Here is a 16,926-nt window from a genome sequence, read left to right as displayed (position 1 = left end):
GCACTGAGTAATGTATAGAATTGTTGAATCACTATATTGTACACCTGAAACTAGTGACACTGTATGTTAACTGTATTGGAATTAAAATTAAAAACTTAATAAAAAATAATAATGAAATAAAATACCATTAATCTCAATTTTAGTAGTCCAAACCCCTCAGTCATGAAAAGCCTTTGCTGTGATTGAAGGAAATGGAGTGGGGATGGGTGTAGGAAGGAAGTCACCACACCCTAATAATGATTTTTATAAGGTGAGTGATGGTGAGATAAGGGGCACTAGGAGAAGGTCTAGTGGCTGCAACAAGAAGCCTCCTGGGGTGTCGTCACTTAGAATTAACACCTAGCCCATCCCTTGATTTACTCAGAGCTGAGGAAACTACCTAGTACTCAGTAAATGAATAGGAGATAGAAGTTTCATGTATGAGCAATGAACCTTAACCTCATGCAGTTATCTCCCTCGCCAAACCAGTCATTAGAAAGTAGCTTGGGGAACATGGACTTCCATCTGGTCTGTGTGAGGGCTGATGTGACATCCCCACCCATAGCAGACTATTTGTCTCTACTTAACTAAAATATTCACATCCGCCATATTTGATGTCTTTCTCTCCTGGATGGTTTGAGACAAACTCTTACTTTTTTACTTTCATTTGCAATCGTCTAGTTGAGTGGTCCCTCAAATGCCATTACTGCCTGCAGAGCCCCTGGGGAGCTTGTTTGAGTCGGGAGCCCCACCCCCAAAGATTCTGCTTCCCTGTGTCCTCAGTGAGGCTGGGAGGCAGACTGCTGGAGAGCCTCCAGACGTTCCCGGGCAGCAGGAAGTGACTTTGAACCAATCTGATTTGGCAGGCAGGTAGGACTCCAAGCCCTCCATGCCTATTTTAGCATGAGCAGCTCTGCGTGTACCTATTTTATTTGTGTTCTCTTCTGCCAAAGATTTGTTTGAATACAGATTTTCAGCACCCTGACAAGAATTGGTAAAGTATTTATCCAAGTTAACCTTGACCTTTCGATGAACACTTTTTCTTCGACAAGGTTATAAAACAGTTGTGTGCAAGCCATTCATGAAATAAAAATCGCATTTACTGCAAGAAATAAAGCAAAAGAAATGTCTATTTTCATGAAAATCTATTTCCTCAGTCATTGCTCTCCAACATAAATGAAAATGTAAAATTTCTGAATACCATATTGTCTGAGGCACTACCTGATTTTCAAATGTGTAGTAGTCATTGAAAAGAAGCTGAATTTCTCTTTCCACTTGGTACTTCAAGAAAATCTAAAATATCCCAAGTAAGAATGATTTGTATTTTATTTTATTTTATTTTCAAGATTTTATTTATTTATTCGACAGAGATAGAGACAGCCAGCGAGAGAGGGAACACAAGCAGGGGGAGTGGGAGAGGAAGAAGCAGGCTCATAGCGGAGGAGCCTGATGTGGGGCTCGATCCCACAACGCCGGGATCATGCCCTGAGCTGAAGGCAGACGCTTAACCGCTGTGCCATCCAGGCGCCCCTGATTTGTATTTTAAAGTGACTATTTGTGCAAACACAACTCTGATTTTGTGTACATAAGAAGGGCATCTTGGTTATGTGCAGGGAGTCATCGAACCACACTGGTTTTCCTATTTGGAATGAAACTAGCTGACACTAGTCTCTTTGATTTAAAAAGAAGAGGAAGAAAAATTAATCAATTAATTAATTAACAAAGAAGAAGAAATCATAATCATGATACAATCAAGGTATAACCACTATCAATGTTTAGGAGAAGTTCACAAAGACCATAAGCTGACATTGGCAAGAACACCATGGAAGTCTTTTGTAAATTTATTTTTATTTAATTGAATATGGTATAAACATGGGTGGAAGTGTAATATAATTGTGTAAATAAATCCTGTTAATAGAGAGATGTACAGATTTGTTTTTTACTGTATCCTGAAACTTGTGAAATAAAGAACCCCCCTCTGGTTTTTAAAAATCCCATTTACTCATTGAACAATTATTTCCTGATCATTTTCGATGTGTCAGGCAACATGCTAGGTACCGGAGATCCAACAGAGAATAGACAAGATAAGACCTCTGCAGTCATATTCTAGTGCAATAGAGTTGGGAATGGGAGGAGATAACGTAGAAGTAAGTAAATAAAATCATTTCACATTGCAATAAATGCAATGAGGAAAATAATCAGTGTTCTCATTCAGGAACCTTATATGGGAGAGAATCTCAGAGGAGAATATGATTTAGAGAAGATGTGGATAGGGAATGCCTCCCTACAGAGGTGACTTTCTGAGAGCAAAGAGAAGAACCAGGTGTGCTGGCTGCTAAGAGCTTGAGTAACTTAGTGGTCAGAAAATTGCAAAACCGGAAGTAGTGATGAGCTGGAAGGTTAGAGGATGGTGGTCAGAAAGACGATGGAGGTTGCATAGGCTTTGGTCTACGTGCAATGAAGAACACTTCAATTAAAAGTGAGGTGGTCGGGACCCCTGGGTGGCTCAGTCAGTTAAGTGTATGCCTTCTGCTCAGGTCATGATCCCAGGGTTCTGGGATCGAGTCCCACATGGGACTCCCTGCTCAGTGGGGAGTCGGCTTCTCCCTCTGCCCCTCCCCCTGCTCATGCTCTCTCTCTCTGACAAATAAATAAAATCTTAAAAAAAAAAAAAGCGACATGGTCAAGGGGCTGAGAGTTTATTGGATGTCAGAGTCACCACACACAGTGACAAGAACAGGGATGAGAAGCAAAGTCTAAGCTAGGAGGTGAAGTCTTCAGTGCATGAAGCAGAAAGATCAGGGCTAAAGGCAACTGACAGCACAAGGAGGAGGAAGGGAAGTTCAGCAGAACACATGCACTTCACAGAAGCAGAAGCTTTTGCTGGTGGACATGTTCGAGAAGCAGCAGTGAGGTCCAAGGAAATCGTTCCCTATCTTCTGGCCTGAGGGACAAGTGGTTCAAGTAAATAAAGTTGTGTCTACTTGAGAAAGTACAAGAGAAGCAGAATTTTGGGGGCCAGCCAGGTTTCATGTAGAGAAAGTCATGGGAAACAAACATTCCAGAAGTCTCTGGAGATTAAAAGAGAATTTGATGACCACAAGCAGAAGGTCCAGAGGGCACAGTGGACGGCTGATTTCGTTTTTGTTCTTGTCAGTAGGGCAGGGAGAGAACTAATTAGGGTACGTGTAGAGACGCACAAATTACAGTCTGGATAATAATGGATAGCTGGGGAATCTTGAAATTTACTAGGTCACTGGGATAAAACATTATTACTACTACTATAAATAATAATAATAGCAATTATTATTTATAGTTGTAGTAGTAGAAATAGCAGCAGAAATATATTGACGGTTTTATATCAGGCCTGTGCTAAGTACTTCCCATGCAGTCAACCAATAACCCCAGGATCCTCCAAAGCTCAAGTCAAATTTCAGATCATCTGTGAAAACTTTATGCACATCAGGTCATTGATCATAAAGATGGATTCAGGGTTTTGACATCATTCTGGCAGTCTCTGAGAAGACAGAAGACAAATTATTTTAGAGTTGAAACTCCAAACATGTGGCTCAATGCTAAGGAAGAGTTGGGCAGCAGTTTTATGGGGCTACCCAAGTTGGTGTGTGGTGATGAGGGGTTACTCACACAATCTTCTTGCACTAGAAAGAAGCCCCACCCCCACCCCTACCCCACTTAAAGCTCATCTAGTAGAAGGACCATGATGCCTGGAGGTGGCTCCCATCCACAGTGCTTTATTTCTCTGCTCTTTTGCTCAATTTGCTAGGATATTCCTAATCAACCTGGAAGACTTAATCCCATGTATTCATTTAACAAATATATGAGAGCAGTTACTATAGGCTATAGACCATTCTAGGCACTGGGGATACAGTGGTAACTATATGGATGGTTGGATGGATAGATGGATGGATGATGATAGATAGATAGATAGATAGATAGATAGATAGATAGATAGATAGACAGACAACCTCTAAGAAACTTTCCCCACCACTCCCTTCGCCACTAGGCTGGTGGCCCCATGCATTATTTCCACAGCACATCATTTATTCATTAGTTTTCCAATAACATGCTGACAATTCTATATGTATATCTCTAGGCCAGTCTCCTCAACCGTCCTTTTCAAGTCTAAGTGAGATCATGTTACTTCTCTGCTCAGAGCCCTTCAAAGGCTCCCTACATTACCCAGAGTAAAAGCCAAAGTCCTTACAATTTTGATCCCTAAGAGAGGACACCACCTTGTAAAACCTGCCTTCCATGTCTTCCCTTATGCAGTCATTGCAAGAACTGTAGGAAGGATGTAGTCAGATGAACAGTACATTCTGATTCATCCCACTGACAAGAGAACTAAATTCTTGTTCTACTTTTCAAACAATTTTATATAGCAGGGTATCAAGTAAACTTGTCTGGATTCCCTAATCATTCTTCACTTAGGGAGGAGGAAAAATTTCATACATGAATGAAATCATATGATTATAGTTATTAAGTTATTATGATAAATGAATTTTATAAAATAAAACATTTTCCAAGGGAAAAAAATATCTCTTTTTGCAAGTGCTTGGAAAACTGAAATGGTCATGAGGATTTTGTAGTTAACCTTGCTACAATTTTAAGTTGTAATGTATGACTTTGAACTCTTCTGTGCTTTACAGAATACCCCAAAAACAACAACAACAAAAATTTCAATCCAAATACAGCTGCACTAACTAAATCAGTGCTTGAAGGTAGTATGCTCCTGTATAGCTCAAGAATCATTGACCTACAGGATGATGGAGGACATTCTATTGTGTTACAGGCAAAGCTAAGATGAAAATTCAGGACACTCTCCTTTCCATCTTGTGGTTACATTGTGTGTGTGTGTGTGTGTGTGTGTGTGTGTGTGTGTGTGTGCACGTCTGCGCGCATACATTTTGAAAGGTTATATAATTGATAACCACAGATAACAAAGATAGTACGAAAATAATAACAGACTTACCATGATCATACACTCAAATCAATACCAGTAGTTTTATCCCAATAATACTCAGATAATTTAGCATGAGAAAATCTATTAATGTAATGCAGCACATTAACATTAAATGAATGATAACATGAAGTAACCCAAATATATATAATATGAAATGTGAAACTTTGGTGCAAAATGAAGCACAGATACCATTTTTCATTGTTATACTTTCTCTGAAGAAACTTACTAGAAAATGCATATTCAGCATGCTTTGCTGAATTGTTTTGACAGCTTACATGAAATGTGCTCTCCTCTCCTCCATAGTATTCTAAAACAAATACGTTACAATTTTTGTATACCCACCTTTGTGAATATGCTTTCAACATTTCTCCTTCTCCATTTTAACAGAACCCCAAGTTCCACATAACTGAGGATCCCAAGGGAAAAAAGGAAAACCTTCTGCTCAACTCTGAGAGGCCAACTAGGATCTTAAGGAAGACCAGCCACTCACAAGGAGAGGACCAAACTTTGGGTAAGACCACAGGGCCACCAACAATTAAGCTGAGTGAAAAACATGAAGGAACCAGGACCATTTTTAAGAAGTTCATCGAAATGAAGTGGCCATTGGACATTCGCCCTTTAAACAAAAGTTTAGTCAAAGACAACAGATGGAAGGAAACAGATGTGGCCCAGGAGACACGCAGGTCTTTCCTTCAGGAGTTTTGCAAGAAGTATGGTGGGGTGAGTCGTCCTCAATCACATCTTTTTCATATGGTATCCAGGATATATGTGGAAGATAAACACAAAATCTTATATTGTGAAGTACCCAAGGCTGGCTGCTCCAACTGGAAGAGAATTCTGATGGTGCTAAGTGGGTTGGCTTCCTCTGCATACAACATCTCCCATGATGCTGTTCACTACGGGAAGCATTTGAAAAAACTAGACAGCTTTGACCTAAAAGGAATATATACTCGTTTGAACACCTACACCAAAGCTGTTTTTGTTCGTGACCCCATGGAAAGGCTAGTGTCAGCGTTTAGGGACAAATTTGAACACCCCAATAGCTATTACCATCCAGTATTTGGGAAGGCGATTATAAAGAAATATCGGCCAAATGCCTGTGAAGAAGCATTAAACAATGGATCTGGAGTCAAATTCAAAGAGTTTGTCCACTATTTGCTGGATTCCCACCGTCCCGTAGGAATGGACATTCACTGGGAAAAGGTCAGCAAACTCTGCTATCCATGTTTGATCAACTATGATTTTGTAGGGAAATTCGAAACTTTGGAAGAAGACGCCAATTACTTTTTACAGCTTGTGGGTGCGCCAAAAGAGCTGAAATTTCCCAACTTTAAGGACAGGCACTCTTCGGATGAAAGAACCAATACTCAGGTCGTGAGACAATACTTAAAGGATCTGACGAGAACTGAGAGACAATTAATCTATGACTTTTATTACTTGGACTATTTGATGTTTAATTATACCACTCCATTTTTGTAGTTTGCACTCATTTTCTAAAACCCTGTATTTACTCCAGGATGATGGCCTCCAATCAGCTAACTGTAATTTTCCTACAATTCTCTGTATGAGAGAGGATCTAACTAAGTGCAATTGTCTCGATTTAATGAAGGTTTTTTCCCCAATAGGATGACACCAATTGGCACAAAGTTATAGGAAAATTACCTTAGAGAGACGTGTAAACAACTTGACTTGCTCTAAAATGTTTGGGAAATAGCTGCTTTTGCATTATGGATTATATTATTGAGGCAATAACCCAGCCAGCTGCTGCATTAGCTTCAACAACCTCTTGCAACGATAGGAAAAGGTCTAAAATAGCATGAGTATATGTCTACATCCTGGAATTTGTTGTCTAAAGTGCATAGATATATTTTTAGCAGTCTGTGACATACTACTCGAACATCGGAGAGTTTTCTTACACCCCAGAAATCTTTTTACCGACTGCAATGATAAATCAATTTTGAAATAATATTTTGGACCTAGGCATTTAAAGTTAGATTGGAAGGCATATGTGATTTACAATATGAGAGTAGAGCAGAAAAACCAGATGAGGCTATGGCTTTTTATATTCAACAGCCAATAAAAAATGCACAACATGCTAAGATCAAACCAGCAAAAACAACCTTCCTCTTCCAGAAAAACTTAAGGGAATTGATTCTGTTTTCTTTTGAGCCTTCTGTGCAGAGACAGAATGAACATAACCACTAAAGGTCTTTGCTTCTGAAGCAGGCGGTTGAGAAGTTTCAGCCTCGTCAGATATAAATGTGCTCCTAATTCTGGTTTAATTGGGCAGGGGGGAAATTGTTTCAGGATGGAATAATCATCAAAAACAAAAGTTGCCACTCTGAATGTAGGCCTCAAACAATAACAAAGTTTTATAAGAATATTATTGGAATCAAAGCATCATGTGCATACCTTTCTACGTGGAATGTGCTTTAAGAATAGCTTTTGTTTCCAGTCCAATTACTTAGCTTGGGAATGACTTTTTAAAAACTCATATACGGCTTCAAAGATAGGTTATATTCTAGAGAATAAACAAAACGAGAGCCCCTAGAAACATTTTTAATAGGCTTATGCATAAACAAATTAAGGTATTTTCTTTTTAAGTTTAAATATTCTATACCAACAGAGTCAGATACCATGGCATTCAAATATTAAATTAAAGTTTTCAGAAAATAGGACCATGTGTCACCCCTATCAAAAGTTGTAATGCATTTTGGGGATTTTTTCCAACGGACCCTAAATTTGAAGACACATTTGGATGGGGAACTTATTTTAATTGGTTGACTATTACTTTCAGTTGAAACCACATGTCATTCAAACGTTGTTTAAGTGCAGCTCTTGAACATGTTCCTCTTCCCAAACGATCATTGCTTCTCATCAGTCAATATTCAGTAATATCTCTCGGAAAAAAAGTAGGTATTAATATTTAAATATTAATAGACCAAGCTAGTTACAGTTGTACTTATTTTATTCTGATTTTCCATTTCATGGCTGAGTATTTATGAATTGCTTCACTCTACTCATGCCTGCCTTGTGCCATCTGTGTCTCCCAACGAGGACGCAACTGCAGCGGGCTCCTGGATCTTAAGTATTAAACCTTCTAAGCCAACCTTTTACTACTTTCCACTCCATTTATTCTTGCCTCAAGACCATACACTTAAGCCGTGCTCTCTGTTTTTAAAGAGTTTTACTCTAGAATATCTACATCATATAATTTAAATTTTGCTGTACCATGTAGAGTGGACTCCTTATAACTTGGAGACATGAAATTATCTTTTTACGGAGGAAGAGGGGGAATAGAAGCCAAGAGGCCTAAAATTTTATTCCTAAACTCCAAAAAAAAAAAAAAAGCCCTAGTTTTCGATGGAATCTGCTCTAAAGTATAGAAGCAATTTTCTCAACGTTAGGAACAAAAAAAAACCCTTCTTTTCATAACGTTGGAAGAAAAAAATAGAAACAAGTGTCCCATCTTTCTCTTATTAGCATTTCTTTTTTTTTTTTAATAGATTTTATTTATTTATTTATTTGACAGAGAGAGAGAGAGCCAGCAAGAGAGGGAACACAAGCAGGGGGAGTGGGAGAGGAAGAAGCAGGCTCCCAGCGGAGCAGGGAGCCTGACGTGGGGCTGCCTCCCAGGACCCTGGGATCATGCCCTGAGCCAAGGCAGACACTTAACGACACCCAGACGCCCCTCTTATTAGCATTTCTAATGCACTTTTGAGGATGGACTATATATATGGAATATATACACACACACAAACATATATGTATATGTATGTACACACACATACAAATATATCGATAATACTGTTTGGCAGTGGTGGGAGAGAAGAGGGCTGATGCTGTCTATCAAAGCTCTTCTACGTATATTCTCCTTTCCGGACCCTTCCCACTGAGCCTGGACAACCAGAGGTGGTCCTTCAGTCATTCTCTTCCTGAAAGACCCTGATACCAGCAGGCATCCTGCATAGCTGTGTGTTCCAGAGGCCACATGTTAAAAAGGTTTTATGAAGGGGTGCCTTGGTGGCTCAGTCGGTTGAGTGGCTGACTCCTGGTTTCAGCTCAGGTCATGATCTCAGGGTCATGAGATTGAGCCCCGCGTTGGGAATCCATGCTCAGTGGGGAGTCTGCTTGAGGATTCTCTCTTTCCCTCTCCCTCTGCCCCTCCCCCTGCGCTGTTTCTCTCTCTAAAATAAATAAAGATATCTTTTTTTTTTTTAAAGGGGGTTTATGAAGGAAGAACACATTTTTAATGACCTACTCTTCTTTTAAATGACTTCTGTTCATGGCAGGGCCAGAGAAGCCAGTAATCATCTTGGATTCTTTGTGATATTAAATACCTTCTCCATTTATCATTTCTGAATTATCCTGCTTTGCAGACCAGCTCACGTTCACCATTGTCATTTCTGCCTGTGCAGAAGCCCCGGGTGTGAGCGTCACTGCTCCTTCGGATAGTCACGGTTTCGTGGATTTAGATTCCTAAAGGCAAGTGCCCAAATCTAGACTCATCTTCCAGATGTCCAAGGTTCACATTCTAACACTAGCATGCTTTAGGTATAATTGTAAGTCCTCTAATTAAACCCTAAGGATCTTACTTGTTTTTACAGGCAGCAGTAACACCCGGGGCAGGCCCCTTCACTCTGTTATTCCTCTGTCTGGGATTACTAGTAGAGTAAAAGTTGGCAATTAAATCCAAAACCACAGTTACTTAACATGGTAAACTATCTATGGATATGTGTGATGGATGTGATTGTGCCCGGGAACTGCCATAAATTTCAATGGAGATGCATGTACAGGACACTCAACTTTCTAATTTTCTCACACGTGTTTGGAAATATCCATTAAGTCAATGGAAATGTGTGGCTACTTGCTAAATGCTCTAACTTCACAGGCTATAAAATATTATCTAGCAATTCAAGAGCTACTTGGATACCATTTATAATCAGGAAGAGAAAAAAACTTTTCCACTTTATATATGAATAATTATTCATCAAAGAAGTATTGTCTCCTAAAATATATAGTGCTTAGCTGAAAAGAATATATGAGCAGAGGCAGGGAATTTTGAATACAAGTTCCCTTTGAAAGATCTTCTGCAGAATTGGTAGAACTTGGAATTCATAGGCTAAGGCTACTGTAAACATCTCCCTACTGTAAGTTCTCATTTGACCTCTTGGGGTGTCTTGAGCCTCTAGGATTTCATGGAATATGGCAAAGCAGAAACTCTGCTATGGCTGACATCCCCAACACACTCTGAAACTTGAAGGATAGTTGCTCTTAGGCCTTTTACAGTAGCTCGATCACCTGAGGACCTTAGACGAAGGCTAACTCACTTTAGTCCTACCTCTAGGGTCATATCTTTTTAATCTCAATCATAAACATTATAATAATATTCATAATCATAATCAAATGTTTATTCATTTATTTGATCTCCATAGTCAATCTAAGATGCTATATAGCCCACACACGCGCGCACACACACACACACACACACACACACACACACACTCTATAATAAAGAAAACTAGGGGCACCTGGGTGGCTCATTTGGTTAAGCATCTGCCTTCAGCTCAGGTCATGATCCCGGAGTCCCAGGATTGAGTCCCACATCAGGCTCCCTGCTCAGTGGGGAGCCTGCTTCTCCCTCTCCCTCTGTCTGCTACTCCCTCTCTTGTGCTCCCCTCTCTCTCTCAAATAAATAAAATCTGAAAGGAAAGAAAGAAAGAAAAAAGAAAAGAAAGAGAAAGAAAGAAAGAAGAAAGAAAGAAAGAAAGAAAGAAAGAAAGAAAGAAAGAAAGAAAGAAAGAAAGAAAGAAAAGCTAAAGCAGAGTGGTTGAGTGACTTGCCTAAAGAGTCACAGCTGGTGGGATGCCTGGGTGGCTCAGTCTGTTAAGCAGCCAACTCTTGGTCTCGGCTCAAGTCTGATCTCAGGGTCATGAGATCGAGCCCCATGTCCGGCTCCCCGCTCACCATGAAGTCTGCTTGAGTTTCTCTCTCTGTCTTCTTCTGCCCCTCCCCCTTTCTCTCTCTCTCTCTCTTTCTCATTCTCCCTGAAATAAATAAATTTACCTCTTAAAAAAAATAAATAACAGCTGGTAATTAGGGTTGGGAGCCAGAATGAATCCAAGCAGCAAAACCCACTACCAAACTCTCTCCTTGGTTTGAGAACAGCAAAAGGCAAGAAATACATATTGGCATCTCGAAACTTTTTTGATACAAATATAGATATATAAAAATGTGTGTATTTAGCTGGCTATCGCATTTCAGATCAGCTTATCCCTTTATTCCTGCTGAATTAAACTGACAGATGCAAAGACTTTGTAAGAAATTAAGCTGTCTTCCCCCTTTTTTTAAATTCCCAGTTGATCCTGGAACACAGTGTAAGAAAAAAAAAAAGTCCCTGGAACAAATTTAGCATAACAAAAGCAAAATATCATTTTGACAAGAAAGTCCAGGCAGCTACACGAGTGGGCAAGGTCAAGGTGAATATAGTCCAAAGAGGGAGGGAGTTTGGCCAACTTTCCCCAAATCGGCACTTGAAGATGGTCATGCTTCATCAGGTCAGCCCAAGATAAAGCTCCTTAAACACCGCTAGAAATAAGCAATCGTGTACAGCTTCCTTCCTGAGCTCGAGTCCTGAGTACTAGGTTAGTCGTTAGATAACCCTAAAGTGACTCAAGAAGATTATAGAAAAGAAGAGAGGACCAGGTTGACTCAAGCTAACCGAAAAGCACCATGAAAAGTTTGAGATAAACAATGCTCGGCTAGAAGAAGGCGGACTTTGCCAGGCCTTCGGGACAGCCCACGTAAGGAAGGCCAAGTCTGGGGAGCTCAGCAAAAGGGCGTCGCCTCACATCATTTAGTTCCCAGAGTTGCCTGGTCACACACACATCTTATCCACCACAATCATATCCTTGCAGGCATATTCAAATCCTTTTAAGCAATCCTTTTTCCTATCTCTAAGCCTCTGTTCAAGTCTTAACTCTATTTTGAAATACTCTCCTCTCTCATACCTAGACATTGATTTCATGTTAAGTCACCAAGGAATCTGGTTAGATTATTCAATTTTGCAATCTCATTACTTCATGAGCTCTCAGATCACCAGTAAAAGGCAAGTGATTTTCCCCTGATGGGACATGTGTCAGATTCTTCTTTTACCAATAAATACAGGCATTCCTTCCCTTACTTTTTTCTTCATTTCTTTATTTGTTCATTTGCTACATCCCTCTTCATATGCATATAAAATCTCTTCTGTCGTTGGAATATGTTCTAGGTCTTCCAAGAGGAAAGGAAGTGTGTCAGTTTAATTCGCTTTGCACTGTTACTAGCACAGCGTTGTGTGGAAAGGAAGAGTTCTTGATGAATATTCTTGACAATATAGCTGAAGGGTTCCTGTACAGCTTCTCTGAGTGCATAATACGTGCATACTGCCTTATGACTATTATCAAAGCCACAAGCCTTCTCCATCCTACTAGTCGCACCTTAACCAGAAGTATAGCTGTGGACACAGCAATCTTTCACATTTCTGAGACGACATATTTGTTTATTAGGTTTGGGGAGGAAATGTTGAAAAAATGCATGATTCTGGTCAAGCTGAAAGCCATTTACTGAGCAGGGAACAGACACTAAAAAATTACTTTACATACATTCATTTAATGACACGAAGAGTATGTCTAATCCTTCGCCCCAAAAAGTGAAAGTTAGGTATTATTCTATCCGTCATTTTATGAGTGAGAAAACCGAGGGTCAGAGAGGTTTAATGGCTCGCCACAGAGCCAGCTTCCTGCCAAGGTCTCTCTGGCTGCAAAGCTGAGACCACACACGGCAGCCTACGGGCCAGACGGGGCCACGGATACACTTGGCTTGGCCTACAGTGCATTTTACTTAATATTTGAATTAGTTGTTAACATTTTAAAATTGGAACACTTTCATCAATAACAGGGAATTTCTGTTACCTTGCGTCATACATGCTCACCTGAAAACAGTTGGGCAGAGTCAAGATCACCCCCTTTAGAGAAGCCAGAGATCCCTCATTGTCCGTGTTAAACACGGCTAACACTGTAGGTTCAGAATGGTAGTTAGCTGTGCATTTGTGATTTTATCCCACTCCAGGCATCGTCACTCATTTACCTTACCTGGCTATTCCCTGAGTACCCCACCTTTTCATCCCTGCCCTGAAGTGTGTGTTCTTACATCTACCACGCTCCCAAAGGAAAAGCAATTCCTGAACATTTTCTTTGACCACATTTATGTTATGCAATCCAGGTTTCCTTATCCTCATTCAAAATGCTGCTCGTGCTTTGGTCTTATACCCAGTAGGATCGCCAAACAATATTTCATTATTTGAGAAAATCTCTTTTGAACAACAAAAAAGATGTTGGGAGAAATCCAGTACCTTCTGTTGGCATCCTTCTGTCTTAGCCACTGGGTCCCCCTGGCAACAACATTCCTTCCCATCCCCTTCAGCAAAGATGAGTCATTCTCCCATGCCCTTGGAACCTCAGGGTCCAGGACAAAAAGTGGTTGCCACTAATGCCTCCAGACTGCCATTTCATAACCTTTCTTCAAAAACACCTCATGTTTTAAAGGTGCACCCACCCTCCCTCAACTCTGAAAATTACCTATTTCTCAACTTTCCCTGAGGATTTCCCCCAGCTGGTTCATACCACACCGCTCTACCCCATTCCTGCTATGATCCTGGGTGACTTTCGCTACCCCAGTGACATTCAACTATCTTTGCTTCTTAGGGCTCTGACCTCTCCTCCTTGCACTTGAACACTTGGAGAGCTGGAGAAAACAGAAACCCAGCCGTGGAAAGTGATCACCATGCCTCTTGTCCCTAAAGTCCAGAAAACCTGGGGCAAACCATGTAGTACTTCATTTTATCCATTCATGTCCTTAAAATAGTCCTCAAGTTTAGAAAAAAGTTCTGCAAAAATGTGATGAGCTAAAATGTCCTCAGAGCACTAGTGTGACTACCAACTTTAAAGTGACAATATTATTAGGATGACTGTGATTACCATTAGGCGAAAATAAACCCTGATTTGGTTTATCAAGTGCTCAGAAAATAGCTCATGGGCCACCACCATGTATCAGGGTTATCTGCGTCTTTGTTAAAAACAGACTCCCGTACCCCACCCAACACGTGCTGAATCAGAATCCCTGTGAAACCCACTTGGGAATTTTCTTTCTTTCTTTTTTTTTATTTTTTCAATTAACTAACTTATTTGTCAGAGAGCACGAGCGCAGGTGCTGGGGGAGTGGCAGGCAGAAGGAGAAGCAGACTTCTCGCTGACCAGGGAGCCCGACGTGGGGCTCGATCCCAGGCCCCTGGGATCATGACCTGAGCTGAAGGCAGATGCTTCACTGATTGAGCCACCCAGGTGTCCTGGGAGTTTTCTTTTTTAACAATCTCCTGGGATGAGTCTCGTTTATAGCAGGTTTGAGCACCGCTTCTGTGCACGTGTGATTTTGTTTAATCCTGGTGGGTTATGGGTAATAATAAAGCCTGCTCCCTTTGTTCTGTTACTTTGTTAAAAAGCTAACAGCTCTGGGCTTGGAGGAGGGTCCATGGCTGTTGGCACCAAAGTCCTCCATGGGGTTTTGACCGGTGCCGAAGCAGAAACTTGGCATCTGAGGCCTGCCAACTGAAGAAGTAGAGCTGAAATGATGAAGTGAGTTATGGGAACACACTGGTCACTGCCCAGACTTTTTGAAAGCTTTCAGGATGAAATGAAGAAATGGAAACTTTCCTCTTTGAAACACAAAAGACAAATGTGGACTGAAGGCAATTTTGGCAACTCAACTTCACACTGAACAAAGTGAAGACAGTATGGGTTTCTCCAATAAAAAATAAAAAAGCTGTTTTCAAATTGACCTAAGATGATTGAAAGTGGAAAATATTTGCTATTTGGGTTATTAGTTTGAAAGCAAGTGCCCCAGGAAATATTTTTGCAATTTAACTTAAATGGGAAGAATGTACATTTCCTTGGACTTCATTAAAGAATTTGTCTCTCCTTTGCCTTTCTATTAGGTTGAACCCGATGACATTGCCAGCGTTTGACCATCTCTGACATGTGAACACAGCCCTTTCACACAGTCCCGATAACAGTCCACAGGCCCCTACTCGGTTCTAGCCCCATTAGCGCTCACCTGGCCTCAAAAATAGCGTCCGAGAGCAAGCCTTGCTCCTCATCACTCCCCCTCCCCTTTGTTTTCCTTTTCTTTCTTTTTTTTTCTTTTTAAGTTTGTGATTGTGGTAAAAGACACACAACATAAAATGTACCATCGTCACCATTTTTAAGCGGCATGAAGGACATTCACTATGGTTATGCAGCCATCACCACATCCATCTCCAGGGCTCTTTTCATCTTGCGAATCTCCATACCCATGAGATAGTAACTCCCCCTCCCCTCCCCCCAGCCCCTGGCAGCCCCTGTTCTACTTTCCGTCTCCATGAATTTGACAACTCTAGGTCCCTCACAGAAGTGGAATCAAACAGCATGTGTCCTTCTATGACTGGCTTATTTCACTTAGCACCATGCCCTCAGACTTCATCCGTGTTGTAGCAGGTGTCAGAATTTTCTTCCTTTCTAAGGCTGAATAATATTGCATTGTACGTATAACTCCTCCCTTTAATCCACTCTGCACACTTTGAAAATAAACTTCCTATGGCATCATTCTGCTCCCAGGTTCTCGTTGTTGGGTTCAAGGACCACAATAATATGACCCTTACCCAGTAACACCAAATGACTACATCAAACCCATTATCATCCAGCTCCCCCCAAAAATCTATTACATTCTTTGAAAATATTGTCTTTCCCCTTATTTTATTCTATTTCACACTGCCTTAGGTGTCCATTTCTCCTCTTTTTAACAACCTCCTCACATGCCCCTTCCACCCTGCCCCTCACCCAACTCACCCTCCGCTTCCCGCTCTCCCATCACCATCCCTCACTCAGCTTGCTTCAGCCTCGCTGCCTGAGAATCTCTCCCACTCTTCTTGCCTTAACTCTACCCATAGGCTGATGATCCCAAATCTCTTTCTCCAGCCTACATGTCTGTTGTGGACTTTGACTCAGATTTGCCACTTCCTGATGGACTTTTTCACCTGGATAATCCATTGGCATTTCCAACTCACCGTGACTAAAGTTGAACTCATTGTCTAACCCAAAACCTATTTATTTAATGACATCACCATCCATCTACTCTGTCTCCCACATCAGGAACCAAGGAGCCAGACCAGACTTCTCCCTGTGCTGACTCCCCACAGCCAAAGGAAAGCCCACTAATTCCACCACCTACATTTTTCTCAAGCTTCTCCTTTCCTCCCATCCATTCTGTTACTATCCTAGTTCAAACCCTTCTCTGTTCTCCCAGCTTGTTCCCTCTACACCATCCCCCATACCATTGCCATTATAACCACTTTAAAATGTAAACCCAAGCTTGGCCATTTCTCCACGCAAAGCTCCTCAGTGGCCTTCTCATCCAATTCTGTTTCCTAACACACATGCAATGTGCTCCATAATCCAATCCTTCCCAGTCATATTTGCTGCCATTTCCTGCCTCCCTGCTTACTCTCCAACAACCTAGAATGGCCATGGTCCCCCGACATTGGGTGGTTTCCTGCCTCCTGGGCCTTTACTTATATCATTCCATCTGCTTAGCACCCACCTACACCCATCACCCCCTACCCCCATAGATTTTAATCACTACACTCAGCTCAAGGAGGCATTCCTCACCTCTTTTTTGGTTTGGATGAGACCCCCTACTCCGACCACCCATGTGTTACTGGGACAGTATACTGTGTGCTTAAGAGCCTGGGTGGGGCTGGTCATCAGAAAGAACTGGATTCTAATTCCATGTCTTCAACTTTCAAACTTGGGTCCTCTCCAGTTTATTTAACTTTTCTGAGTGCTAGTTTTCTCATCTCAAAAAATGAGGATAGCAGTACCTACCTCATAAGATTA

General features: G+C 41.1%; 1 protein-coding gene and 1 long non-coding RNA gene across 4 annotated transcripts in view; one reads left to right on the top strand and one right to left on the bottom strand.

Annotated features, from left to right (window-relative positions):
• The window catches only part of CHST9 (carbohydrate sulfotransferase 9), a 194,544-nt gene extending 186,123 nt beyond the window's left edge, over positions 1-8,421 (top strand). The window contains exon 5 of the mRNA XM_034642789.1: positions 5,348-8,421. Coding sequence (XP_034498680.1) covers positions 5,348-6,439 — 1,092 coding nt within the window. The 3' untranslated portion in view covers positions 6,440-8,421. The remainder of the gene's footprint in view (positions 1-5,347) is intronic.
• LOC109489182 overlaps positions 1-16,926 on the bottom strand; it is a 72,874-nt gene that overhangs the window by 17,990 nt on the left and 37,958 nt on the right. The gene's annotated exons all lie outside the window — the stretch shown is intronic.

The sequence above is a fragment of the Ailuropoda melanoleuca genome, chromosome 14 (genome assembly GCF_002007445.2).
Source record: "Ailuropoda melanoleuca isolate Jingjing chromosome 14, ASM200744v2, whole genome shotgun sequence".
NCBI classification, from domain to species: Eukaryota; Metazoa; Chordata; class Mammalia; order Carnivora; family Ursidae; genus Ailuropoda; species Ailuropoda melanoleuca.
This window is presented reverse-complemented; position numbering and strand designations above follow the sequence as displayed.